This window comes from Dunckerocampus dactyliophorus, chromosome 12 (assembly GCF_027744805.1).
Source record: "Dunckerocampus dactyliophorus isolate RoL2022-P2 chromosome 12, RoL_Ddac_1.1, whole genome shotgun sequence".
Classification (NCBI taxonomy): domain Eukaryota; kingdom Metazoa; phylum Chordata; class Actinopteri; order Syngnathiformes; family Syngnathidae; genus Dunckerocampus; species Dunckerocampus dactyliophorus.
The window spans coordinates 18,188,171-18,210,768 of NC_072830.1; the positions used below are offsets into that span (position 1 = coordinate 18,188,171).

General features: G+C 41.5%; 1 protein-coding gene across 2 annotated transcripts in view; it reads left to right on the forward strand.

Annotated features, from left to right (window-relative positions):
- nlrx1 (NLR family member X1) overlaps positions 1 to 17,861 on the forward strand; it is a 24,835-nt gene extending 6,974 nt beyond the window's left edge. The window contains exons 4-13 of one of the 2 annotated variants that reach the window (XM_054794053.1): positions 431 to 543; positions 2,275 to 2,665; positions 4,563 to 4,794; positions 6,099 to 7,266; positions 8,284 to 8,467; positions 9,648 to 9,743; positions 11,565 to 11,651; positions 13,824 to 14,075; positions 14,209 to 14,419; positions 15,731 to 17,861. In XM_054794053.1, coding sequence (XP_054650028.1) covers positions 431 to 543; positions 2,275 to 2,665; positions 4,563 to 4,794; positions 6,099 to 7,266; positions 8,284 to 8,467; positions 9,648 to 9,743; positions 11,565 to 11,651; positions 13,824 to 14,075; positions 14,209 to 14,419; positions 15,731 to 15,868 — 2,872 coding nt within the window. In that variant the 3' untranslated portion in view covers positions 15,869 to 17,861. Of the gene's footprint in view, positions 1 to 427; positions 544 to 2,274; positions 2,666 to 4,562; positions 4,795 to 6,098; positions 7,267 to 8,283; positions 8,468 to 9,647; positions 9,744 to 11,564; positions 11,652 to 13,823; positions 14,076 to 14,208; positions 14,420 to 15,730 lie in introns of both variants that reach the window. The other variant, XM_054794052.1, reaches the window with a different exon arrangement.
- The last annotated feature ends 4,737 nt before the right edge of the window (positions 17,862 to 22,598 follow it).

Genomic DNA, 22,598 nt, shown 5'->3' on the forward strand with positions numbered 1-22,598 from the left:
CCTGAACTTTTCTTGCCGTTGTAATAGCGTTTTCCGAAATACATACTTCAACGATTATTACAAAGGAATTACTGTAAGTACGGTGTATGAGCATCCCTGAACAGGTTTGGATTTAATACGGCGCGATATAATAAAAATCCACTGCTTTCATAATGTGTCAAGGCCTTTGAGGCTTGCTCCAACCTGCAAGCAAGCCAGCGGCAGCTTAAGTAGGCGATACCAAATCATACCCTCTGAATGTGACATTTCTGGTTGTTTGAGTGGAGAATCCTATAAGGAGTAGGAATAACTAAAAAACAGATACATTTAGAATGCTTGGACGTGAGTGCAAAATTTCCAGCTAATCACACTTGGTTGTCTTTCAGCAAACTCATAAATGATTCCCTGCTAAACTGACATGAATGATTTAAGCAGTGTTCTCTTACAGTAGACGGGCGAGTCATCTGGTTGGATTTTGGAAGTGGAAGAGGAGAGCAGATGTTTGTCTCTATCCAAGCACTGGAATATATGGCAGGAATGTCTTCTCTACTGCAGCAGAACCAGGTGAACAGCTCATTCTGATAAGGATTTATGCCTCGGCACTTTATACAGAGTGTACCCACTCAACACTGTTAATTTATGAGGGGCATCGTTTTGGACTTATTGTGAATCGGTGCTAGGTCATAGATCTCACCCCTCCCGTTTTCACAGAGAAACCGTATTTTGCCCTTCTTTCCCGACGCCCTCCTGTTTTATTAGTTTCCCGTATTTTAACTTCATTGTAAAAAAAAAAAAAAATTCTTTCTGGTTATGCTGGAGCAACACAGCTTCCAGTCTGCTGGGGAACACTCGGACAAGCCGCAACTATCAATGCTGCACTTCAGCCAATAAGGAACTTACATATACTGAAAATAAAACAATCATTCACACTTTCAAACTCGTGCTACTGTACTTACCTGCATTGTTTCATTCTCCTAAAAATAGTAAGCCACGTGAATCGATGGAACTATTTTGTCATTTTTTTATGCCGTGGTATAATTTTTCTAATTAGATGTTTTGAAAAGGTCTTGCAAGTCTTTAAATATGTACAAAAATTGTGCAGATACCCTGAAATATAACGTAAATTCCATTGTATAAGTCGCACCCACTAAATTTAGAGGAAAAAACAGATTTGTACATACATAAGCCACACCGGACTATAAGCCGCAGGTGTCCATGTCATAAAATGGGCTATTTAGTGCACCGAAATACGTTACTTTTAATAAACTAAATGCTTTTTTTCCAAACAGTGCGTGCGTGCCAAACAGTGGTGCAACATGGATATTTAAAAAGTGCCAAATCGTACTTGCAACAAAGACAACAGTAGCCTACCAGAAAAGTCATTCTCTTGGGAACTAAAACCACGAAAAGTCTTCCTCTTCTACTCAATCTGAAAGTCAGCATAGACATTCAGTGCTATTTATTGATTGAATAAGCAATGCAGTAGGACACACTTGGGCAGCAAAACACACCTGTCAGTCGTCACATGCTCCAGTACTTTTGCTCACATAAAAATGGGTTGGGTTCAAACAAAAGCTGCTATCTTCTAAGTTGTGCATCCTTTTTTGACCCACGGACCGGCTTGTGTTCCCACAAATCTCCAGTGGACCGGGGGGGCGGGGGGGTTCGTACAATATAGCCATCTAATTTATCTTATTTATTATGTATTGTGTAAAACTAAGACATGAAGAACATCAAATTAAAAGCACAAAATGAATGCCGACCCACCATCCACCAGTTCAAGTTCCAGCCAAGTTTTTCCAGAGAGATGATTACATCGCTGTTTGACGTGTGTGGGAAAAGGCAGTACGCTAGCATGAATTAACTTGAGACAAATGTGCACATTAGCACTCAATAAGTCATCAAAACTTACCTTTATGCATTCCCACATAGTATCAGCATTTGACACCAAATATGAGGTGAAAGAAAAATGGTAAAAATACAGTAGTAGCCTATCTGTGCGGCGAGATAAAGTTAGCACACGCACAATGAACATGCGTCAAGTGAGACGGATGTAACAGAGAGAATCCGGCCACTTTTCAAAATAAAACAAAAAAAAAATGAAATAATGGAAATTATTTTTTCTTTCTGTGCGGCCCGGTACCAAATGACCCACGGCCCGGTACCCAGGGTTGGGGATCACTGATCTACAGCAAAAATACAGAAATTGACCTCACTGTTGCAATACTTCTGGAGGGCACTGTGTTTAATACAATGGCACAATCCAAAGCATTCCATGTTATTCTCTTACTGTAGATCAGATTGAGATCCACAAGAGAAAGCTGTTCCTATGGTTCAGCCACCTTCCCCAGGAGGAGAAGCAGTTTGGCGGTTACTTTAGTCCGGAGACCATGCATGTGGATCCGCTGATCCTGGAGAGGAAGCCAGAGGAAAGAGCAGGACTCCTCGGCTCCCCCCTGAAAGTCCAGGCTTCCTCCGGCACCTCTGTTGGTGTGGAACAGCTTTTTGAGCTCACTGAAGACCGGAGCAAGGACAGAGGAGTCAATGTATTGCTGTACGGGGCCGTGGGCACAGGAAAAAGCACAGTTGTCCGAAAACTGGTGCTGGATTGGTGCGCTGGGACCACACTGAGCCACTTCAAGCTCCTGATTCCGTTCTCTTGTGAGGATCTTGGCGAGCTGACAAAGTAAGGCTTTTTTTTTTTTTAATGTAGGTAACAGTTGCCCTCCTCGTACTTGTGTGAGTTTTCTCTTCAGGTACAGGTTATTAATGAGCACGGGGGTCATCGACACCAACACGTGCACACCTGCATAGGCGCCTATCGCGTAACCATCTGTATTATGATAGCTCCTCCACTGTTACATTTCACAAACTTTTAGAATAGAAAGGATTAGAAAGACTTGGATGGCAGGAGGCAAATGTACCGATAGGGGAAACGCTGATTTATAGACATGCTGACTTCTGCCCTTAGATTATAAATCTAGTTCAGGCCCGTTGCTAGTTTGGTTCAGTGTGACAAAATGAACAGGTGGACCAGGTGTCAAATTCCAAAAGTCAGTTAGCAGTCAGCTAGAATCAAACCATAAAGACAAAAGGCAGGGGACTATGGCAGCGATGCAAAAACAAACAGAACCCAATGCAAGCGTTGCCAGCGGCCCTTTGGAGTTGATTATTTTTCACAAGATAGTAACTTGTCTCTTGGTGACCCTTTGAATACTAGAAGCGCAAGCAGATTCACATGGTTTTGGATCTTTCAATGTACTGCACAAGGTAAACGTCAACATATGCGGTATAACGCATATCATTTTTTATTTACATTCAGCCATTTTATTTTTCTATTACAATGACAAGCTGACCAAGATGATTCCTTAGCTTTAAAAATAAGACACTGGTTGTGAGCACATCCAATGCAAAATGAAAGTGTAAATATGGATGGATGAACTTTATCTGCCGTATCAGTTGAGTACAGTGTTTCAGTTTTGCATGCTTTGATCCTCCGACCCTAAAATGTAATGATTCAAAACTGGGTGGTGTCAGCTGAACAGTACAGTTTGTTATGTGTGTTGTATTGCGGTATTATACGGATTATTTTTTAGGATGAAACTGATACTCACACTTGAGTATGTAATGGTAAAATTGACTTCTTTTATATTTGATATTGTCTTGTCTACAGTACCATCAAGGTTAATGAGGATAGAACGAAAATTAATAACTTATTCATTCATAGTTTCGGGAATAACTGGGGTTCAGTATCCGGCTCAAGGATACAGGAGGTCCTGGTCGACGTATGAGTGGAGTTCCTATGATGGTGATGGAAATCAAGTTATTGTGTAAATCGGAACTTTTATCTGATGAACAACTAAGTCACCGCACCTAAGACACAGCACATGAAGGACATATAAAATACAGTAATAAAAAATTAAATACAGGAAGTAAATGAAATCATCAAAATAAAGAGAACAACTCCTTACTTTTATCCCTGTGGTTGTCTTGCGCACTGGAAGGAGCGTTGCGAGGAAGGGAGAGAAAGGCTTACCGGGAGGAGGATGTTTCCCCTATGCTGCTTAGTTATCACTGTCCATTTCCTTTGACATGTTCAAGGATACCATCTTTATCTTTGGTGATGGTGGCGGGGTTTGAGCGGCTTGGACCTCGCATGCGACCAGTGTTAATCTGCGTTTCTTCACTTTGTAAGCATTTTACGATACCTAATTTCTCTTCACTTATCACTTTCAGTTTATTTTTCTTTGACGCACCGCACAGAGGAGTCTGCCTCACGGGAAACATAAAGAAGGAAAAAGAAGGGAAAAAAGAACAAAAGTGACGTTGTCCTTCCTCAGTCTAGCAATGCACGACTACACGTTATTCCGCCCACCTATTCTTCCGCCGCGCGCATGTAACTAGTTCCCTTTTTCTTTAGTATTAATCACTTATCAGTGCGAGAAACGTTGTAACACGAGGACCACCTGTAGTTCGACAGGCCAGCAGGGAAAGAAAGTGGGGACTGAGCCCGTAAGCTTCAGGTTAATGGACCGCTCTACTGAACTGTTTTCATTTTGTTGTTTCTGATTTGTCTTCCCCAGGGTTGCATCTCTGAGGGACCTGGTGACTAGGAAGTACCTTCACTTGAAAAGACACCCTCTCCTGAGTGGGGATGGAAACCAGGCTAAGGATGTTCTTTTCTTATTTAATGGCATGGAAAAGATGAAACTTGACTTCCGGATTGGATCCACGGAGCTCTGCAGTGACCCAAATGAGGCTCTGCCTGCAGGTGCAGTTGTGGTCAACCTGCTGCGCAAGTACCTGCTCCCCGAGGTAACACAGCGTCAAATACCATATTGACCCGAATATAATAAAACAAAATTTCTACCCCAGAATTTTTTTCCTTCTTTCACAAAAAGAGCGCCCGCCTTATCTTTGGGCGTGCAATCAAGCAGGTTCTCAGACTTCTCCCCAAGTGAGTCAGAGCTTTTCATCCTGCCACTCACACAGACCAGTGACCTGGACAGTGAGACCCGCTCCAAAAAAGTGTCTCAAAGATTGTAAGTGGTGATGTAAGGATAATATCGGCCAATTGTTCTTATCGGCCAATATTGGCATAAAAATGGATATCATTCATATCGGTATCGGATTTTCTGCCAATAGTACTATCGGTGCGTGAGTGATGATGTCGTGCTCAGCATGTGCGCGCTCTGGAATTAGTTCCAAGTTTTGCTTTCCAAGTGGAAATATGCAAGTTGCCGTGATTGTAAAGTGTTGTATGTTTGGGGTAGAGTCTCATGCAGCTAGCGTACCTGTAGCAAAATAATAAGCAATGGTAGACGAACTAAATGAGCTCCGTTTAGAACTTCACTGACTGTATTAGTCTAGAGTGTCATACTGTGCACTTTACTTTGTTCTTCTACAGATGTTTGTGCCATGTGGAAACGTGCAGCTTTCCAAATTGTATTGTTGCCAGCGTTATTTAATGGATTCTTATGTGTAAATTTATTAAGACTAACCTGTGTTACTTGTTGGTAGTAGAACATAGTAGCTCTAGCTCTCCCTGTTAGCAAACAACAAAGGAGTTAGGATGCCAATTTTAAAGGTACAGTTCAGAGTTTTTGACATGAAGTTGCATGACATCCCCATCAGCATTGTAGTCCAATAACAGCGACTTACCCCCCACTTGGTCTCCGTCCAGTTCTGGTCAGATTTATGTGATGAAGAACGTAGTTCCACTTAGTTGCTGGGGACAGTTAAGTAAAGAGTTTGGCTTATCAAAACAATATGATTAATACATTTGCACCACAAAAATGCCTTCTCAAAAAAATCAGACCTCACAAAACGCTCGCTGTAATATTTGATTCCCGCCGTATTCCTGCGCACTGTTCCTTGTGCATTCTTGTGTATGTGTGTGGCGAAGACGCTTGCATCTACGTATATTCTTAAGTATATGTGTCCAAAACGGGTCTATATTCAGGATTATCTATCTATATTCAGGTCAATATGGAATTTTATCATCAATATGCTGCTTACTTTATTTAAAAGTCTTTGTTTTTATGTTCATTCAGTTGTTGCAGAGAGTGGATTTGTTGAATCACCATGAATTAATCATCTGTTTATTGTATGTTTCTCAGGCCAGTATCTTGGTGACCACTAGGCTGTCTGCCTTGGACCGCATCCCTCCGAAATATGTTAATCGCTATGCCCAGATTTGTGGCTTCAATGACCCAAACCGCCAGCGTGCCTACTTCACCAGTCGCCTGCTGCAGCAAAGTGGGGAACCCGCACAGGCACATGAAGCTCAGGCTCTTGTCGAGCTGCTTTACCTCAACCTGCAGAGGGAGAGCCAGTTGGCTGCAGCCTGTTTTCTGCCCTCCTACTGCTGGCTCACGTGTGCCACGCTGCACTTCCTGCATTTCACGGATGCCATGGCACCCATTCGCACACTGACTGGCATATACACCAGTTTCCTGAGGCTCAACTTTGGAGGGGAAGTACTGGGAAAAGCAACTGGGGCAAGTCCACCAAATCAGGATCAACACAGTTCTTTGATGTTGTATGTCGTCCGCACGGTTGGCAAACTCGCTTATGATGGCGTGACATACAAACGCACGTCCTTCTCAGAAAAGGAGCTGGAGCAATGGATCGGAGGAAAGACCAAAACGGACGAGGAGCTACGTCAGCTGGCTGTGTTCAGAACGGATGTACTTGACTTCTTCTTGGCTCCCTGTGTTGAAAGTTCCAAGCATTTGCCAGCAGAGCTCAGTGAGCATGACGAGAGGCGATATGTGTTTGCCGTTCCTGCCATGCAGGAGTACCTGGCAGCCCTCTATGTGGTTCTAGGTGAGAATAAATCAGCTCTGGAGAAGCTGACCAAGCAGGTATCTGTGGCCATCGGTCAGGCAACTGAGGATGTTAGTGCTATTGTGAATATCTTTTCCAAGTTCATCCCTCTCAGAATCTTTGCCGTCTTTAACCTACTTAAGCTTTTCCCAAAACTTTATGAGAAAATCAGCACTAAGAGCAAGGGCAACATTGCGAGGACGATGGCTGCTGAGATGTTCCGCAAGGAGGATAGCCACAACGAAGATGTTCTTGATCAGGTGGAGCAAAGCCTCCTGGGAGTACACGGCCCGCCATCGCAACAGCAGAGTGAGGCTCAGCCTTTTGAGCTCTACCCTATCTTTATGGGTGGACTGCTGCATTACGGTAACCGTGTCCTTCTTCAGCAACTTGGATGTAGCATCCAGAGTTCTACTGTGGCTCAGATTACACGAGCTCTTCGGAAATACCTTGTCAGAGGTAAGATATTCTTTACGTTAGGCTACTTCTATTTCATTTTTATCTTACAATGTGCACGCGATGTTATATGTTTTTATTGATAAGTAAGAATTATATCTACCAGTAAATAAATCTATCAACTAAATTATTTTGGCTCGGTACAGACATGTGGCGGTGGACTAATGGTTAGCATGTTGGCTACACAGTCAGGAGATTGGGAAGATCTGGGTTCGAATCTCCACCTGGGCATCTCTGTGTGGAGTTTGCATGTTCTCCCCGTGCGTGTATGACTTTTCTCCAAGTACTCCGGTTTCCTCCCACATTCCAAAAACATGCATGTTAGGTTAACTGGAGACTCTAAATTGTCCATAGGTATGAATGTGAGTGTGAATGGTTGTTTGTCTATATGTGCCCTGCGATTGGCTGGCGACCAGTCCAGGGTGTACCCCGCCTGTCGCCCGAAGTCAGCTGGGATAGGCTCCAGCATACCCCTGCGACCCTAGTGAGGATAAGCGGCATAGAAAACTTCAATTTTCCGGTGGATCAAGTTTGAATGCTCCTGTTGTGTAGTATTATACAGTGGAACCTTGGTTAGCGTCATTGATCCGTTCCAGAAGGTCCAACTCAAACCAAAACATCCTCTAGCATAATCAATTTATCCCATAAGAAATAATCAATCAACCAACCAATCAATCCATTCCGGACACCCAAACACTTTTTTGTAGTTTTGCAGTTATAGTTTTAAATGCAGAAAACATTTTATATGGAATTTATATTAAAGTGTAGTAGGACATTGCAGTAGTTTGAAAAAAAAATAAACCAACAAAAACAAAAAATTCAAATACTCAACATATGAAATGGTCGGTATTTTTGTAATAAAAGTTAGTATATTTCACAATGGTTGTTGAATAATTTTAAGTGCAATTGTGGGTCGGTATCGCTGCTGAACAAGCACTCCACGCACTCCACCCAACTGAAGAAAACAAGCAAGTGTAAACTGAAGTCTTTTAAAGTAACAAATTGCATTTTTGACATCAGAACTCAACAAACCACAGCCACCAGAGGAGTTGATGGATCTGTTGGTCCTTCTGTACGAATTTCAAAATCCCAGACTGACTGCAGAGGTCCTGGCTTCAATCAGAGCGATCCGCCTTCACAACATACGCATGACCTCGCTCAAATGCTTTGTGTTGAGTTCTGTGCTCTCATGCGCCCCTTCGAGGTAAGTTTTGGCTTATCCAGTATGGCATCTAAACTTCACAAACGTCTACTGTATACTGCATATATTTGTCAAATTTTCTAAGACAAAACCATAATACACCTAACACTGCCACTTCTGATGGTGAATTGGTTAGCACAGTCATTTCACGATTCCTTCCGACCCGTGCACTGAAATTGCAAAACGCCACTAATTCCTTCAGAATGTCTTCGGGATCCAATGTAGGAGCGTAGGCCAAAGGCACCGGGGAGTCTGGCATAGTTTCCAGAAGGCCGTTGACGATGGTAAAACCAACGCCATGCAATCTCTTCTCCTGGCTGGACATGCCCTCCCAAAAGAAGATGTATTTACCCCCTTTCTCTTTCAGCTGTCCCTCATCTGCTCTTTTTGTTTCAGCAAGGCAGCGACGTCGATATTGAATTGTGCCAATGACCTTGTACATCATTTATTATCCATGAGAGTTCTTATTTTCGAGTACCAGAAACAAAGTGCTTACTGTACGTTTCTGTTTATTACCACCAGAAAGGTGATTCTGGCGCCTGTGGTAAGCTAGCTAGAGCTTTGTTAGCTGGACTAGCGCCTCCCCTAACTCCGTACGGTAAGCAGAGTGGCTCCTAAAGAGGGCCGCTTAATAGTCGCGAATATAGCTGCCAAAATGCTCAACTATCTCCAAATACTGAGCAAGGCGACTGATTAATATACCCACCGCCAAACTGCCACACATTCGACAGTAGTCATAATTAAAGGAAAGCTAGCCCTCCACACGGCTAACGTTATGTTAGTCAGGTACAATAACATTCATCTCACTGATTTGCGCTACGTGAATTTAACCTTGTCTCGGATCATCCGCTCCAGTCGGGAGGAGATGATGCAACATATAAGGTCTGCTGTTGTGGTACTGTATACAATATAAGTGCGCGTGAGTGACGTAAGCGATTCCTCGAGGCAGAAAAAAATCCTTGATTTTTTTTTGTAATCGAGATACTTGAATTATTCGAGCAATCGTTGCACCCCTAGACAAACCATTGCTAAATAAATGCTTCGACAGTATGCACTTATGAAGGCTCTTTTTTTAATACAGCTCTTAATCTGCGTATATTGTGCAATTGTACCTGATATTGCGATTGTTGCATGTATGAGAGACTGGCAAACATTTTCAAAAAATACCTTTGGTGTTTTACAGTTATCAACTGGAAGAGTTGGACCTCTCCTCCTGTCTCCTGACTCGGGACATGCTTCAAATGTTGTGGCCTGCCTTTAGACATGCTCGGATCCTCAAGTGAGACATACTAAATCTTCTTTTTGTGTTGTTTGCAGTGAAGGTCTTGTTTTAGCTGGTTGAGAAGGGTTTGTGCATGCATACTAACTAATTGGTGCTCAATTTAAGTTGTGACACAATCATTATTTCACATGTAGCATGTGGACAGGACACTGGATTGTGGGTGACTGAACACCTTGATGGGCCTGAAGGATTCATAGAACCTCGGTTACATATGCTACATTTCATCCTAGGGACGGTACTTCAAGAACTAGATGACCTATGCCAACAGTGATAACATATGCTTGCAGCGAAGTAGGAGTGATTGACATCTGAAAGAGCCCAGCGCTGAATGGACGGTGCGCGGTGATGTTCGTGAGACTGCTGCACATAAGACCTCCTGGGACACCGCTCTCAGAGCTCCAGATGGAAAGGAGCCACCCTCAACAAAAAACTGCTTAGAATGGGCATAGCTTCTCCTGACTTACGCACGCCTGTAGGTACAGTACTTTCAACAAAGGGCCTTATGAGTGACTAGTCATCATCACTGCCATGGATGGCATGGCTGATATGAGAGCTTGGCAATACCTTTGGGCCTTAAGGTTATTCACAGGCACTCAGGATTCACCTCAGCATGAGTCGATCACTGACAAGGAGTGGAGTTCCCTAAAGTGTTTTGCTCAGTTGTGACAGAGACTGTGCAGGAGAATAAACCAAAATGGGGCCACCAACAGCAGCTTGTGACCTGGCTGAAAGATCCCCCGTAATGTGTCCATGATCAGTGTAATTGTAATCAGATAACTGAGTACGGGAGTGCAGGGAGCGAAGGCAGCTGCGAGGTTGCAGAGCCGGCCTACTACTGTAGCGAGGCGGAAGAAACACCCCTACAAAACACATCTACGAAGCATCATCCTCACTAATGCCATATTCATCATCCACAACAGACAAACTGGAGTTCCTGATGACCAACAGCCAGAACCCTCGAGACAGCAGTATGCTGGTTATCATCAGTTATCATCCTGCTATCATCCCACTATCCTGGATTCCAACAACTAACTGGTCACCTCATGCCACCTCCGCAGGAATAAAAGTTACCAGAAGAGCAAAGAAACTGTATTAATGTACAGTACATGTGGACTGTTGTCAAACACACCCATTGTTCCCCAGACCTAGGAACAATGATTGTTCTGTGCAGACTGCTGGGTGCATTTGACCAGATGCTAATGTTATCTCTCTCTCAGTTGTATATCACTGTAAACCAACAAACAAATGCCCGCTCATCCAATGGCACTTTTTATTGTTGCTGCAGACTTTAACCAAGCTTGCCTGAAGACCACACCCCCTAATTTACGACAGTGCTCTATCAGACAGAAGAACACATTAGATCTAGTGCTGTATATCCCAACCCGAGAAAGCATACAGAGCTGTAACCCTCCCACACCTGGGCATGTCGGATCATCTGGCACTGCTTCTCGTCCCTGCATATGCCCTGCTCAGGAAGATACTTACAATGTTGGAACGGAACTCATATGTAGATCAAAAACCTCTTGTAGTTTTTATGTTTTTCTAAATTCTATTCCACTCTTACCCTGGTATTTGTATTCAGTGTTGCAATGTTGCAAAGAATGGACGTTGACCTACATACAATGTGCTAAAGTACTATATTTTGCTAGACAGGCTTTTTGTTTATAGCTTAATACGGCCACCATTACTGTTTAGCAACATGCTAGGACATTCGCACTATCGAAGTTACTCCTTAACCTGTGATGACCCTCGCATTACTCCAGCATGTGTTTGCTGTGTGTTGTGATTGTTGCCTCTGCCTGTCTCTGTTGTTCTCAGTCTGCAGTATAATAGCCTTGGTCCTGACTCCTGCATCTTCCTGCGAGATCTGCTCCTAGACCCCAAAATTTCAATTAGAACTCTACAGTAAGGCAAAACTTTTCTGAATAAGGCTTTTTTCTTATTTGATTCATTTTTCTTCAACAGTTTTCATGTTTACTAATATGCAAAGTAGCATGTGTGGTTATCATCAGATTGCATCAGTAGGACACCTCCTGGTCTATGCCAGACTTCTAGTACAGCGGGTCCCCGCATATTCGCAGATTTTTTTTAAAATCTAAAGTAATCAGAGCCACGCTTTGATTAAAAAAAATCAACTAATATGCACAAAAACGCGCCCATCTGTGCTTTTTCTCTCCAAAAGTAAGCAGTTTCTTTGTTGTTGTTTTTGCAGAAAACCCATCTTATTCATCCTAAGTCTGTAAAAATAAATATGTGATAATAAAGCATAAAATGTCATAACTGCACAGTAATACAGAATACAATACATGGGGTTGAGGTTTGAGTGGCTGAGTGCTTTTGGCCGTACCTTGTACTTCCTTCTGGTGGCGCCCCATCCACAGAAAAGGAGCAAGTCAGTCACTTTGCAAGTTTATGAATTTCATCATCATCATTCATTAGTTGTGATTAACTATACATTTTACAATGCTTTAATAAGTGTGAAGCACATAGTAATACAGTGGTTCTCAACTGGTTTGGCTGCAGGAACCATCAACCCTTAATGCATGCATCCATTTTCTATGCCGCATATCCTCATTATGTTCGCAGGGGTACTTTGGGCGAGAGGCGGAATACACCGAGGAATGGTCGCCAGCCAATCGCGGAACCCGCAGTGCAGTGGTTCTCAATTATTTTCTGTCATGCTCCCCCTAGGAGATAGAATTTTTTTTCACGTCCCCTGTGTTTTGAATTATTAGTATTTATATTTAGTATTGTTTTTCTTATATTCAGTACAGATGTTTTACACGTGTACCGTTTGGTCCACCCTGTACTTATTTCAAGTGGGGGTCTGTCTGCCTAAAAGTCAAAAGTCGGAGGATATATAGGACAGTATAGGCGACAACAGCCGTGTTAGCGATACGTGGAGGTGACTCGGACCCAGCAGCTACATGTCTGCCCCACCTCCTGGCCTCGACATTGAGGTGCGGTGCACCTGTTTTTGAATACTTCATCTCCGTGAACAGACAAAGATGAGTGCATAAGCGCAGATATCTGCAGCCGTGTGTCACCCCACCATGTCCTGAGTCACGGACACCATGTGAAGTCACCACTCTATATCCTCTCCCTCCCGTTCAAAGTCGGTCATAAAAATGACTGCACCGAGTAAATAGCAAAGACAAGAATGCGAGGTGCATTCACATACATCTTGTCATCATATTTTTGTCTGATTTTATTTTTTTTATTTTTTTGCTCTTGCAAAGACTCGCGACCCACTGAAAACGGGACCAATCAGTTGAGAATCACCTCTAGTGCATAAGCTTGATAGCTTCCTTCGTCACTAACTGAATCTAATCTAATAATTATAACTTTTATTGCAAATGTTGATCCGATACCAGATAAGAAGTCCACCTTATGTTAGCAGGAGTGTTTTTGAGAGGTAGGAGCGAGCCAGTATAGCATTTGTTGGAGCCAGCAGCATAGCCCAGGAGTTACTAGAGTGTCAAAAATAGATCATTTTATGGGCCTCTCAATTACTGGTGTTTATTTGATAATTGCGGGTGGTCTTGGATGTAACCCCAGTGAGTAGTCGGAGATTTACTGTATTGTGGGTCTTTATAGCATTTTTGTACTTTTCTACCTGGTTGAAATGTTTCCGGTCTGCCTAAACCTGCTTGTATAAACAAGCCAAAGGTTGCAGATGGAAGCAGTACCAGTAGTTCCTAAATTAGAACCTCTTGCACTAGTAGTTACCTGATTTTGTAGTTTTCCCGATTACAGAATGAACCTGCTTGCTTTCGGCCCTTATCACCACTCTTCAGTAAAGAAATGGCGTTAGGCTAACAGTGTCAGCTAACTACTGTGCTATAGTGTGTTGCAGCCGCGATGTCTCTATTGAGGGCATGTTGCACAACCTTAAATTAAGGGGTACGATTTTTTTTATTTAGTTTTAGATTTAGTAAATATGGCCAGTATTGGACTGATACCAATCCTGAGTATCGGATCGGACAATTTAAAATCAGACTTTTAGGTTAAATATCAATAAGGGAATGTGAATGAAATACCATCAGTGCCTCACTATATAATCTCTCTGCACTCCAGACTGTGTGACAACCCTCTGCTGGAGTCTGGAGCTTGCACCCTACTTCAGGCCCTTCCAGAGAACCAGTCTTTGAGGCATCTGTCCCTGATGCACACAGGACTTGGGGACCAAGGGGCCCTCGAGCTGGCTGAGAGGCTTCAGCAGCACACGGGACTCCAGGAGCTCAACGTTGCCTATAACAACATCGGCGACAATGTTGCTCTAGCCCTGGTGGATGCCTGCAGGGAACATCCCAGTATTCACACAGTGCAGTGAGTTAGTGCAACCATGCCGTTCAATAAACTCAAACTTCACATAGTTGCGATCAAAGAGGATTTTTGTCACACGTTAAGTAACACATAACTGGTTTATCATTAAAACTGACAACTTTGTGTGTTTGTGTAGTTTGTACCTGAACCCTCTGAGTGATGTTGGCAAACAATCCCTGTATGTCCGGGGCGTTCCCAAGAGTCACAGCGGCAGTGGCCGGCGCGTCAAGGTCCTGGCCTCAGTCACTGAGGGTTCTGACCTCTCTGAGGACTGGCACCCAATTCTCAGTGTGATTCGTGAAAATGCATCATCTTGGGACAGGGAGCGTGTACAACAACAGCTTAAGGTAACCTTGTCAAACTTGCTGCATGCATGTCTACCTTGAAGAAACTGTGGATAGCAGTGCTGGGGTTGCATAATTGGGGTGATAAAACTGTGTTTAGCCAATGTAGTAGAACCTTGGTTTGAGGTCGAGGACGATACTGTACATTGTGGGATGCTGTTTAACCTCCAGTTTGATTGTACAATTAGGAAGTAATATTAATGAACTATGGAAAACAATTTGTGTGGAAATTGATGTGAATGCTGAAGCTGAACTGAAATGCTAGATGGAATATGCGGAATTATGGGAAGATTTTTGATATGTGGGAAATCTGTTAAATGCTAAATGTTTTGATCCTGGAATATCAAAAGGAATTTGCTTTTCGAAAAAGCGGGATTTCAGGGCAAAGTGGACATTTTGGGGATATGGACAATTTTTTTAACATAAGTCCTGATTGTTTTCATATTGGTTTGAATAAGTTGTTAAACGTAAAAAAAAAAATTCAGTTCATTTCAATGGGAATTTCTTAACTGGACAACTCGGAATGAATGTTTTGGTGTTGCTTTGGTTTGAACTGGTTGAGAAACGTGGAAGGTGGAACTAGTTAGAATTCTTAAGATCAATAGAGAATTTGTGTTTGGGGAAAGTGGAAATTTTGGGAATATGGAAAAAATGTCCTGGCCTTTAATGTTTTCATGTTGGAATGATTTGAATGAGTTGTTAAATGTGGATAAATACCTATTAATTGCAATGGGAATTTGTGGGCTGGAACATTTTAAAATGTTTGGAATGTTGAAAATAGATAGCTGAATCTGTCTCTGAATAATGATCGATGATCGGGAACAAACGTAATGTGAGTCATAGTGTAGAAGTTGTAAGTACATAAGTTGCTCTTTTGCGTCTCACATTAACTATGGTGCATTGAAGGACCGCCGAACAAAGTGCGAAATCTCAACGCTTGACTTGATCCGTGAAGAATAAAATATATAAACATGTAAACATTGAGTGCCTTCTAACTGTACATTTTATCTGTATCATCACATACTTTGATGCTGTGAATGAGATGTGTTTTCTCCTAAAAAAAAAAGCTCCTATTTTCAAATAAATAAATCATATTTTGACCACAGATGCGTGAATTTGTGAGGTCGTGAACGGTGAATGATTGACGTAGTTGAAACAAGCCAACTGACCTCAACACATTTCAGTATCTTTCATTTTGTTTAGTTCGTTTTATCATTCAACTATTTAAAATTATGATTTGTGCACTGCCTTTGGTGTTATTCTTTAAGGTGAATTGCTGTGTCATCATCAGTCATGCAGTGTTCTCCTGTGCAGGTGTTCCTCAGGGATCTGGAGTGGGGACGTCAGCAGCAGCAGAGCCTCTGGAAAAAGTTGCACTTCCGCAGGGTGGAGAAGGGCGTCCGGCAGACCCTACGGATGCTGGAGAAGGACACGCTACCCCCATACATATGACCCGGAGTAGTAACTTGTCAAAGCCACCCTTTGACCTTTGAGTCGCAGGCCACAATGTGTTTCTAACATTTAGCAGGTGGTGGGAGGGATCAGATGGATGGAATGTTTGTGCAAACTAACTATGTGGATTCCCGCAGATTCGCGATTCAGCATTTGGGGCTGTGCAAATTTGTTCAAAAAGTGATTTTTTAAAATCCAAAAATTGACTGTTTTTTCCTCAGAAAACACATCTCTTCTCCATAAGTCGATAATAATTTATAAATATGTGATAGTACAGGTAAAATGTACAGCATACATGTAACACTGTTAGAAAGCCCACCTGTCATGATTTGCACTGTGCTTGGTCTCCTCCCACCTGCTCAGCTGGCCAGCACACCTGCAGCTCATCAGCCATTAGGCCTTCTGAAGCCATGCCTTCTTGCTATTGCTGATAGTTTGTTCACTTCCTGCATTTTGCAGTGTAACTCAGTGAGCCACAGGGAACAAGAAGCGGGGAGAACATATAACACAATGATGAACACAGTCCAGCCAATGATAAGATTCTGTTTGCATATATTTACTTCCACAGCCAATCAAATTGATGGCGTGGACGTCGAAAGGGTGAATGAAAACAAATTTCTGGGGGTCATTATAACTGTAGATGAAAAATAACTCCATATTCTCTGTTGGCCCCTGGTATTACCATACCATACACTTATTGTGTGGAGATATGGGGGAAATAACGATAAAAGTACACTCACTCGCTAGAGATACTGCAAAAAAGATCAGTTAGGATAATCCATGACGCCGCGTATCGAGAACTTACAAATCCTCTATTTCTAAAAATCACAATTATTAAAATTTGATGACCTAGTTGATTTTCAAACGGCTAAAATTATGCAAAAAGCAAACAGTGATCTGCTGCCTAAAAATGTCATACAATTCTTCTCGACAAGAGAAGAGAAATATGACCTCAGGGAAAAATTGAACATAAAACATATATATGAGAGAACAATGCTAAAAACCTTCAGTGTATCAGTATGTGGAATCCTATTATGGAACGGCTTGAGCAAGGAACTCAAACAAGGCACTAAGATGAGCGATTTCAAGAAACAGTACAAGCAGTTGATGTTTGCAAAATACAAGGAAGAAGAGTCTTGAAACACTGTAAACACAATGCTATGTCGAAACACGACTACGCTCACTTCTAACTCTACCTTCTTGTCACTTATTAGTCTTTATTCTTTTGTGGCTACATTACCAGTACTCCACCATTATCCAGCTATTTTCAGTTTTATTTCATTTGTCAGTGCTATGTCTAATCACTCCCACACTTATTACTTACTCGTCCTTTTTATTCATTGTTTAGTTCGCTGTCACTACTCACCTATTATTAAACTGTGTTTTGTTATGTCTAGTTCATATTATTTATTAGGAATGTCAAATCAAGTAATTACGGTGACAAGAAATCTGACTAAATTTGAAACTTGACTACAATTTTGTGATGTATTCAACTAGAATAGAGTGTATTTGAAATACAGGAAGTGAATAAATGTGTTGCATTCAGTGTCGTGTTGCTGAAGGGACCGGAAGGTCTGTTGAGGGTTAATTTTAATAATTGCTATTTTGACAAAAGTCCAACAAATATGGCATCAATTTCAAGTACATTTCCAGGATGAAATAGTGGGTTTTCTACAAGATTCAGATGGTTAAATGTATGAGACCATGGCTGGTTTTGTCTGAGGTTGAGAATAAAGAAATCTACATTGGCGTCAGTTTGAAAGGTTTCTCAGGTTTTGGACAGGTGCAATACTACAGTGTGCACATCTGATGCTGCTCGCAGAGATCCAAGGAATGCTCACGTCGTTCTGTGTAAGCTCAGATACTTGAAAAATTAGGGGTAACACTAGTCCCCATTTTCTAATAGAGGGAGAAAAGAATAAACAATGTGTAGCAATAGATAAGATAGAAACTCAACCCGCCCAGAGGGGTGGTCAAACAAATCTCTCAGCTGATGTCCTCAAAATGTTTAAATAGTTGTTGAAACGTCTATGGTGGGAAATTAAATCCAAATTAAGCATGGATCCAGTTCATCCCACACAAACCACTATATTTCTATAACACATTTTACAAACAAAAAGAGCTTCAAAATCGCTGCATAACATTGTAAAAATTTAAAAATATCATGTAACTCACCAGTTAGGACAATAAAACTAGTAGAGCAAATAAGAGCAATGCATTTAAAATAGTAAGAGATTAATTAGAGTAATTAAAAGTACTAAAATAAGTAAAATAATTGAATAAATAAAATAATTAACTAAAAGGACACACACGACCACGTGACTCCAGAGAATTAGTTGGTTTTAAGATCAGGAATAAGGCATTTGAGTGTGGGGGGCCTTTCAGACATGAGGGGGAGGAGCGTTCCACAGAACGTAAAGGAAAACTGCACTTTTTTGCCATTTTGCCGATAGCCCACATTCCTGATGAGAGACATGAACACATACAGTATGTTGGTCAACTTTGAGATTCCACACACTATCAACTAAACATCCTCACAGACTAAAGCAGTAGATACTGACTCTCAAATTAGACTCGGCTACATTGCTAGGAAGACTCGGCTACATGCTTGGAAGCCCTCAACGTTTTTTTACCTGAGGACTATGCTGAATTTACCACCTCAACGGAGAGCACAAGTCTTGCCCACGACACTCAGCCAACAAGCCAAGTTGTAGTTTGCTCATAGAGCCCACCCCATAAGCTGCGGCAACTGATATATTTTATTAATTACATTAAATTTTTTTGTGTATTTAACGCCTACGCATCTTTTTTTCCCCCCACATACGCATCATGGCGAGCCACTGCTCTCTGTTATGACGACAGACAGCGGCACAGTGTAGCTCCCCACAGAGTCTGTCGCTCCTTTATAACTTTATTCTGACCTGAACACATCAACAGCAGTTCAATTCAAACACCATATGTGTATTTCCAACTCTAAACAAACTAAATAAACGTCTCTACTCCATTCGTCATTGCAACGAAACTTCCTCGTTGCCACTCGGCGGACCGCGACATGCTGTTTGCACCATGATATTGTATTGTGTGATATTGTATGCCTTAAGCATCTGGCTGGTGATCTGGTCACTAACTGCTAAACTAAGTTAGCCTCGTCAGCATTGCCACTAATCATATTGTTAGCATGCTATTTCAATGAGTTTAGTGTACTGCTGATAGCTGAGATGTTATGTTACTGTGTATTTGTGTACATGTCTTGGGAGGGGCAGTTGCTGTGTGTGACTGGCCAATCACAGGGCGTGAAGCGTGAATACATAATGAGGGTTTTCAGTCATCACCATTACGGATAATGACGACCTGTACTCTTTTCATGCTTGTACTCGGCAAAAATGCATTATCCGTAACGGATACTTATCGACGAGTATCCAGCTCATCCCAACTCATTTGTCATTGCATCAGTACAGAAACAAAAATAAAATGTAAAAAAAAAAACAGCAAAAATGGGCAAATAGAGCAAAATGTACAATGAGAGAAGGCTGAAATGTTGACGCCAACAACCAATAATAACAGCTTTGTTTTTAAAAACAAAGGGGGGCAGGTCTTGCAAAGGTCCACAGTCCTGAGACAAGGGATCTTTGTCTCAAAAAGGTTGGTGACCACTGGTATAAAGTATATGTGATTATTGTAAGCAAGAGACTCTGAAGACCTAACACATAGCTAAAGCCTCGTTTACACTTGCACTATTTTGTCCCCGTAGCTATACGCAATTTTGCACGCCAAAAGATACATGGATAGATCGATGGCTGTGAACAGGTGTGAAGTATGGCTAAATTGTGCAGGGCTGCGTTGTCAGAATTGGCCTCAGGCAAGGTGCTGGATCCCAACAAGGGTGAATCACAAGGAGAAAAAACACAAAACAGTAAAAGTACAACAAAAATCACCGGACACACCATGGGGGAAAAAATATACAAAACTAAAGGTGACTAGCAGGGAAACATAAAAAACTAAATGCTCAGCGGACCTACGAGGCCGCAAAAAATAACAAGCAGGACGTAGGTAGAAAAAGTTTAACAGAAAGTACCGCTGCCATGGAATAGCCAAGCAGGGAACAGTGCTCACAAGATACAGATTGACCAGAACTACACGAAGCTGACATGAACATGGACCAGGCCAGTAGCAAGGAACAATTTGGCAATGATTAGACATGCGTGTGCTGCTTAGGAAGTGGCTGGGAAATTGGCTGCAGGTGTGCTGAAGTGGCTCCTCCCAGGCCTGCCGGCAGTGCACTGCAGCCGAACACAGACAGGCGGCAGCAGAGAGGCACAACAGATCATGACATGCATGCCAGAGCAAAGAACATTTTTAAATGTTCAAAATTTCAAATTAAATTTACTATAGTCATTCTATCAACCCAAAGCTCTCAGCTTTTCAAAACATAGAATACAACTAAACTACATGAGGGGGTCAACAACATAGGGAAAAAATTAACCTTCAATATAATTATATTAAAACTAGTTGTTACGATTAACTAATTATTACTACAAATTCTAATACAAAATAAGTCTGTCTTTTTTTTACATAGTTCTGGGTCGTGTTCTGCTGGAGCTGCTCTCTTTTGCAGTGAACTGCCGGTCCTGCCGGGGCAGAGCCATCTGCGCACACCTTGGAGCAATAGCAAGCAGGCCTTCATAAGCCATGCTTGGACACTGCACACTTGTTGCAATGTCTACGCTCACTTCCTGCTCAACCATCTCCTAATGTTGTGCTGCCTTGCGTGTTTCTAGCTCTCGACATGTACTCTCCTAGTGTTTTTGTGAGTACTGTGAAATTTCTGCTTAGCTTTTTCAGCAGCTCCCCTTGTTGTAGTTTTCAGCGCGGTTTTGCCCTGATATGTCGTACTTTGTTTTTCTCTTTTGTATTTTTTTCCACTCCATTGGAGTGCATTTTTTGTTATTAAACCTTTTTTGCTTCGCCATCTTTGTTGTCTCTGCTTTGGGGTCCAATCACTGGCTTAATGCCAATCATAACAGCTTTGCATATAGTTGTGTTTACAGGTATTTTATACAACTATTTTATGTCGTTATTTTTTGTATATACTGCAGTTATTGGATAGTGTAAATGTATCTTATGTATAGATAGAGTTATTGTGTGCAAACTATGTTGATTCATTGATTGATTTGACCATTTCATTTCAGTATACATCACATCACAATTCATAATTCCACATGTTCAAAAGGAGTAGGAAGAAGCAGAGCTTATTCAATCCTACCCACTCTTTGTTTCCCATCAATTGCTAATGCATTACACAATTGTAATACATTTCACATCAATTGCTAATACGTTGCATTTGTTCATTTCCCATTCAACATGTTCCGTATGCCAGCTTGAAATAATGTATTAATGTATTACAATGAAGTTTAGGTTGGTAAATCTGTATGGATAAATTGCTGCAAATTGCATAAAGTGTAAGTGTCATTGGGCTCAGCATAGAATTTCCCAGTGGTTCAGGATTCTTCTTTCTTATATTTTGGAAACATCAACTGCTTGAACTGTTTCTTAAAATTTTAGTGCATTGTTTGAGTTTTTTACTCCATCCGTTCCATAATTTGATCCCTCATACTGATATGCTGCAGGTTTTTAGCGTTGTGCGGGCGTATAGGTTTTAAGTTGATTTTTCCCTAAGGTCATATTGAGGTCAGACCTCAGTATCGCGTCTGCAGCTGGTCCAGAACGCTGCTGCCCGGTTTCCCACGGGCAAAATACAAACAGTGGGGCGAACGCTGTTTCTCCGTCGCTGCTCCCAGACTGTGGAACAAACTGCCCACTGATATTCGCACCACTACTGAAGTCAGCCTTTTTAAATCGAAATTGAAAACTCATTTATTTAGACAGACGTTCAACACCGACTAGGGCGGTCTTGTATTTATGTTCATTTTATGCATATTTAGTTCTTGTTGACTCCCATTTTATGTACTTTTAAAGGCTTTTAGCACTCTGCAGCACTGAAGCATTTTCTTATAGAATTTTTATTTTGTGTTTACTTTGTATTTATGTTCTGTTTTTATGCTGTGTTCTTATGTATCGTTTTATTGTAAAGCACTTTGGGAGCCTGTGGGCTATTGTAAAGCGCTATATAAATAAACTTTGATTGATTGATTGATTGATATTTCTCTTCACCTGATGAGAAAAAGTGAATTGTGTTTTTGGGTAACAGGTTATTTTTTGCTTTATGCATAATTTTAGCTGTTTGAAGGTTTACCAGGTTGAAAAATGTTAATATTTGTGATTTCAGGAATAAAGGGTTTGTATGTTCTCTGTAAGTGGCATTATGGATTATCCTAACTGATCTTTTTTGTAGTACAATTAGTGAGTGAAGTCTGCTTTTATAGTTGTATGTGGTTATTTCTATTGTTTGATGATGATTGCTGTATTTAGAATGTATTACTGTTTATTGATTTATTTACAGCATTTTTCTTTTTAGGTAAGAGTATCTACATTGTACTTCTGATTGTTTTCCCCCTTTTTATTGGTAATTTATGAAGCATATACATTGGGCGACACATCTTTTCAATTAAAGACAACTTTAAAACAAATGATATTTGATTTCTTTTGCAAGTGTATGTCAATCTGATGGAGGGGGGGCTGTCATATAAAATTTCGCCTAAGGCGCCACATTGGGTAGGGCCAGTTCTGGTTACAGGGGCTCACGTAGCCTGAAGACCGAGGCGAGGGGGCA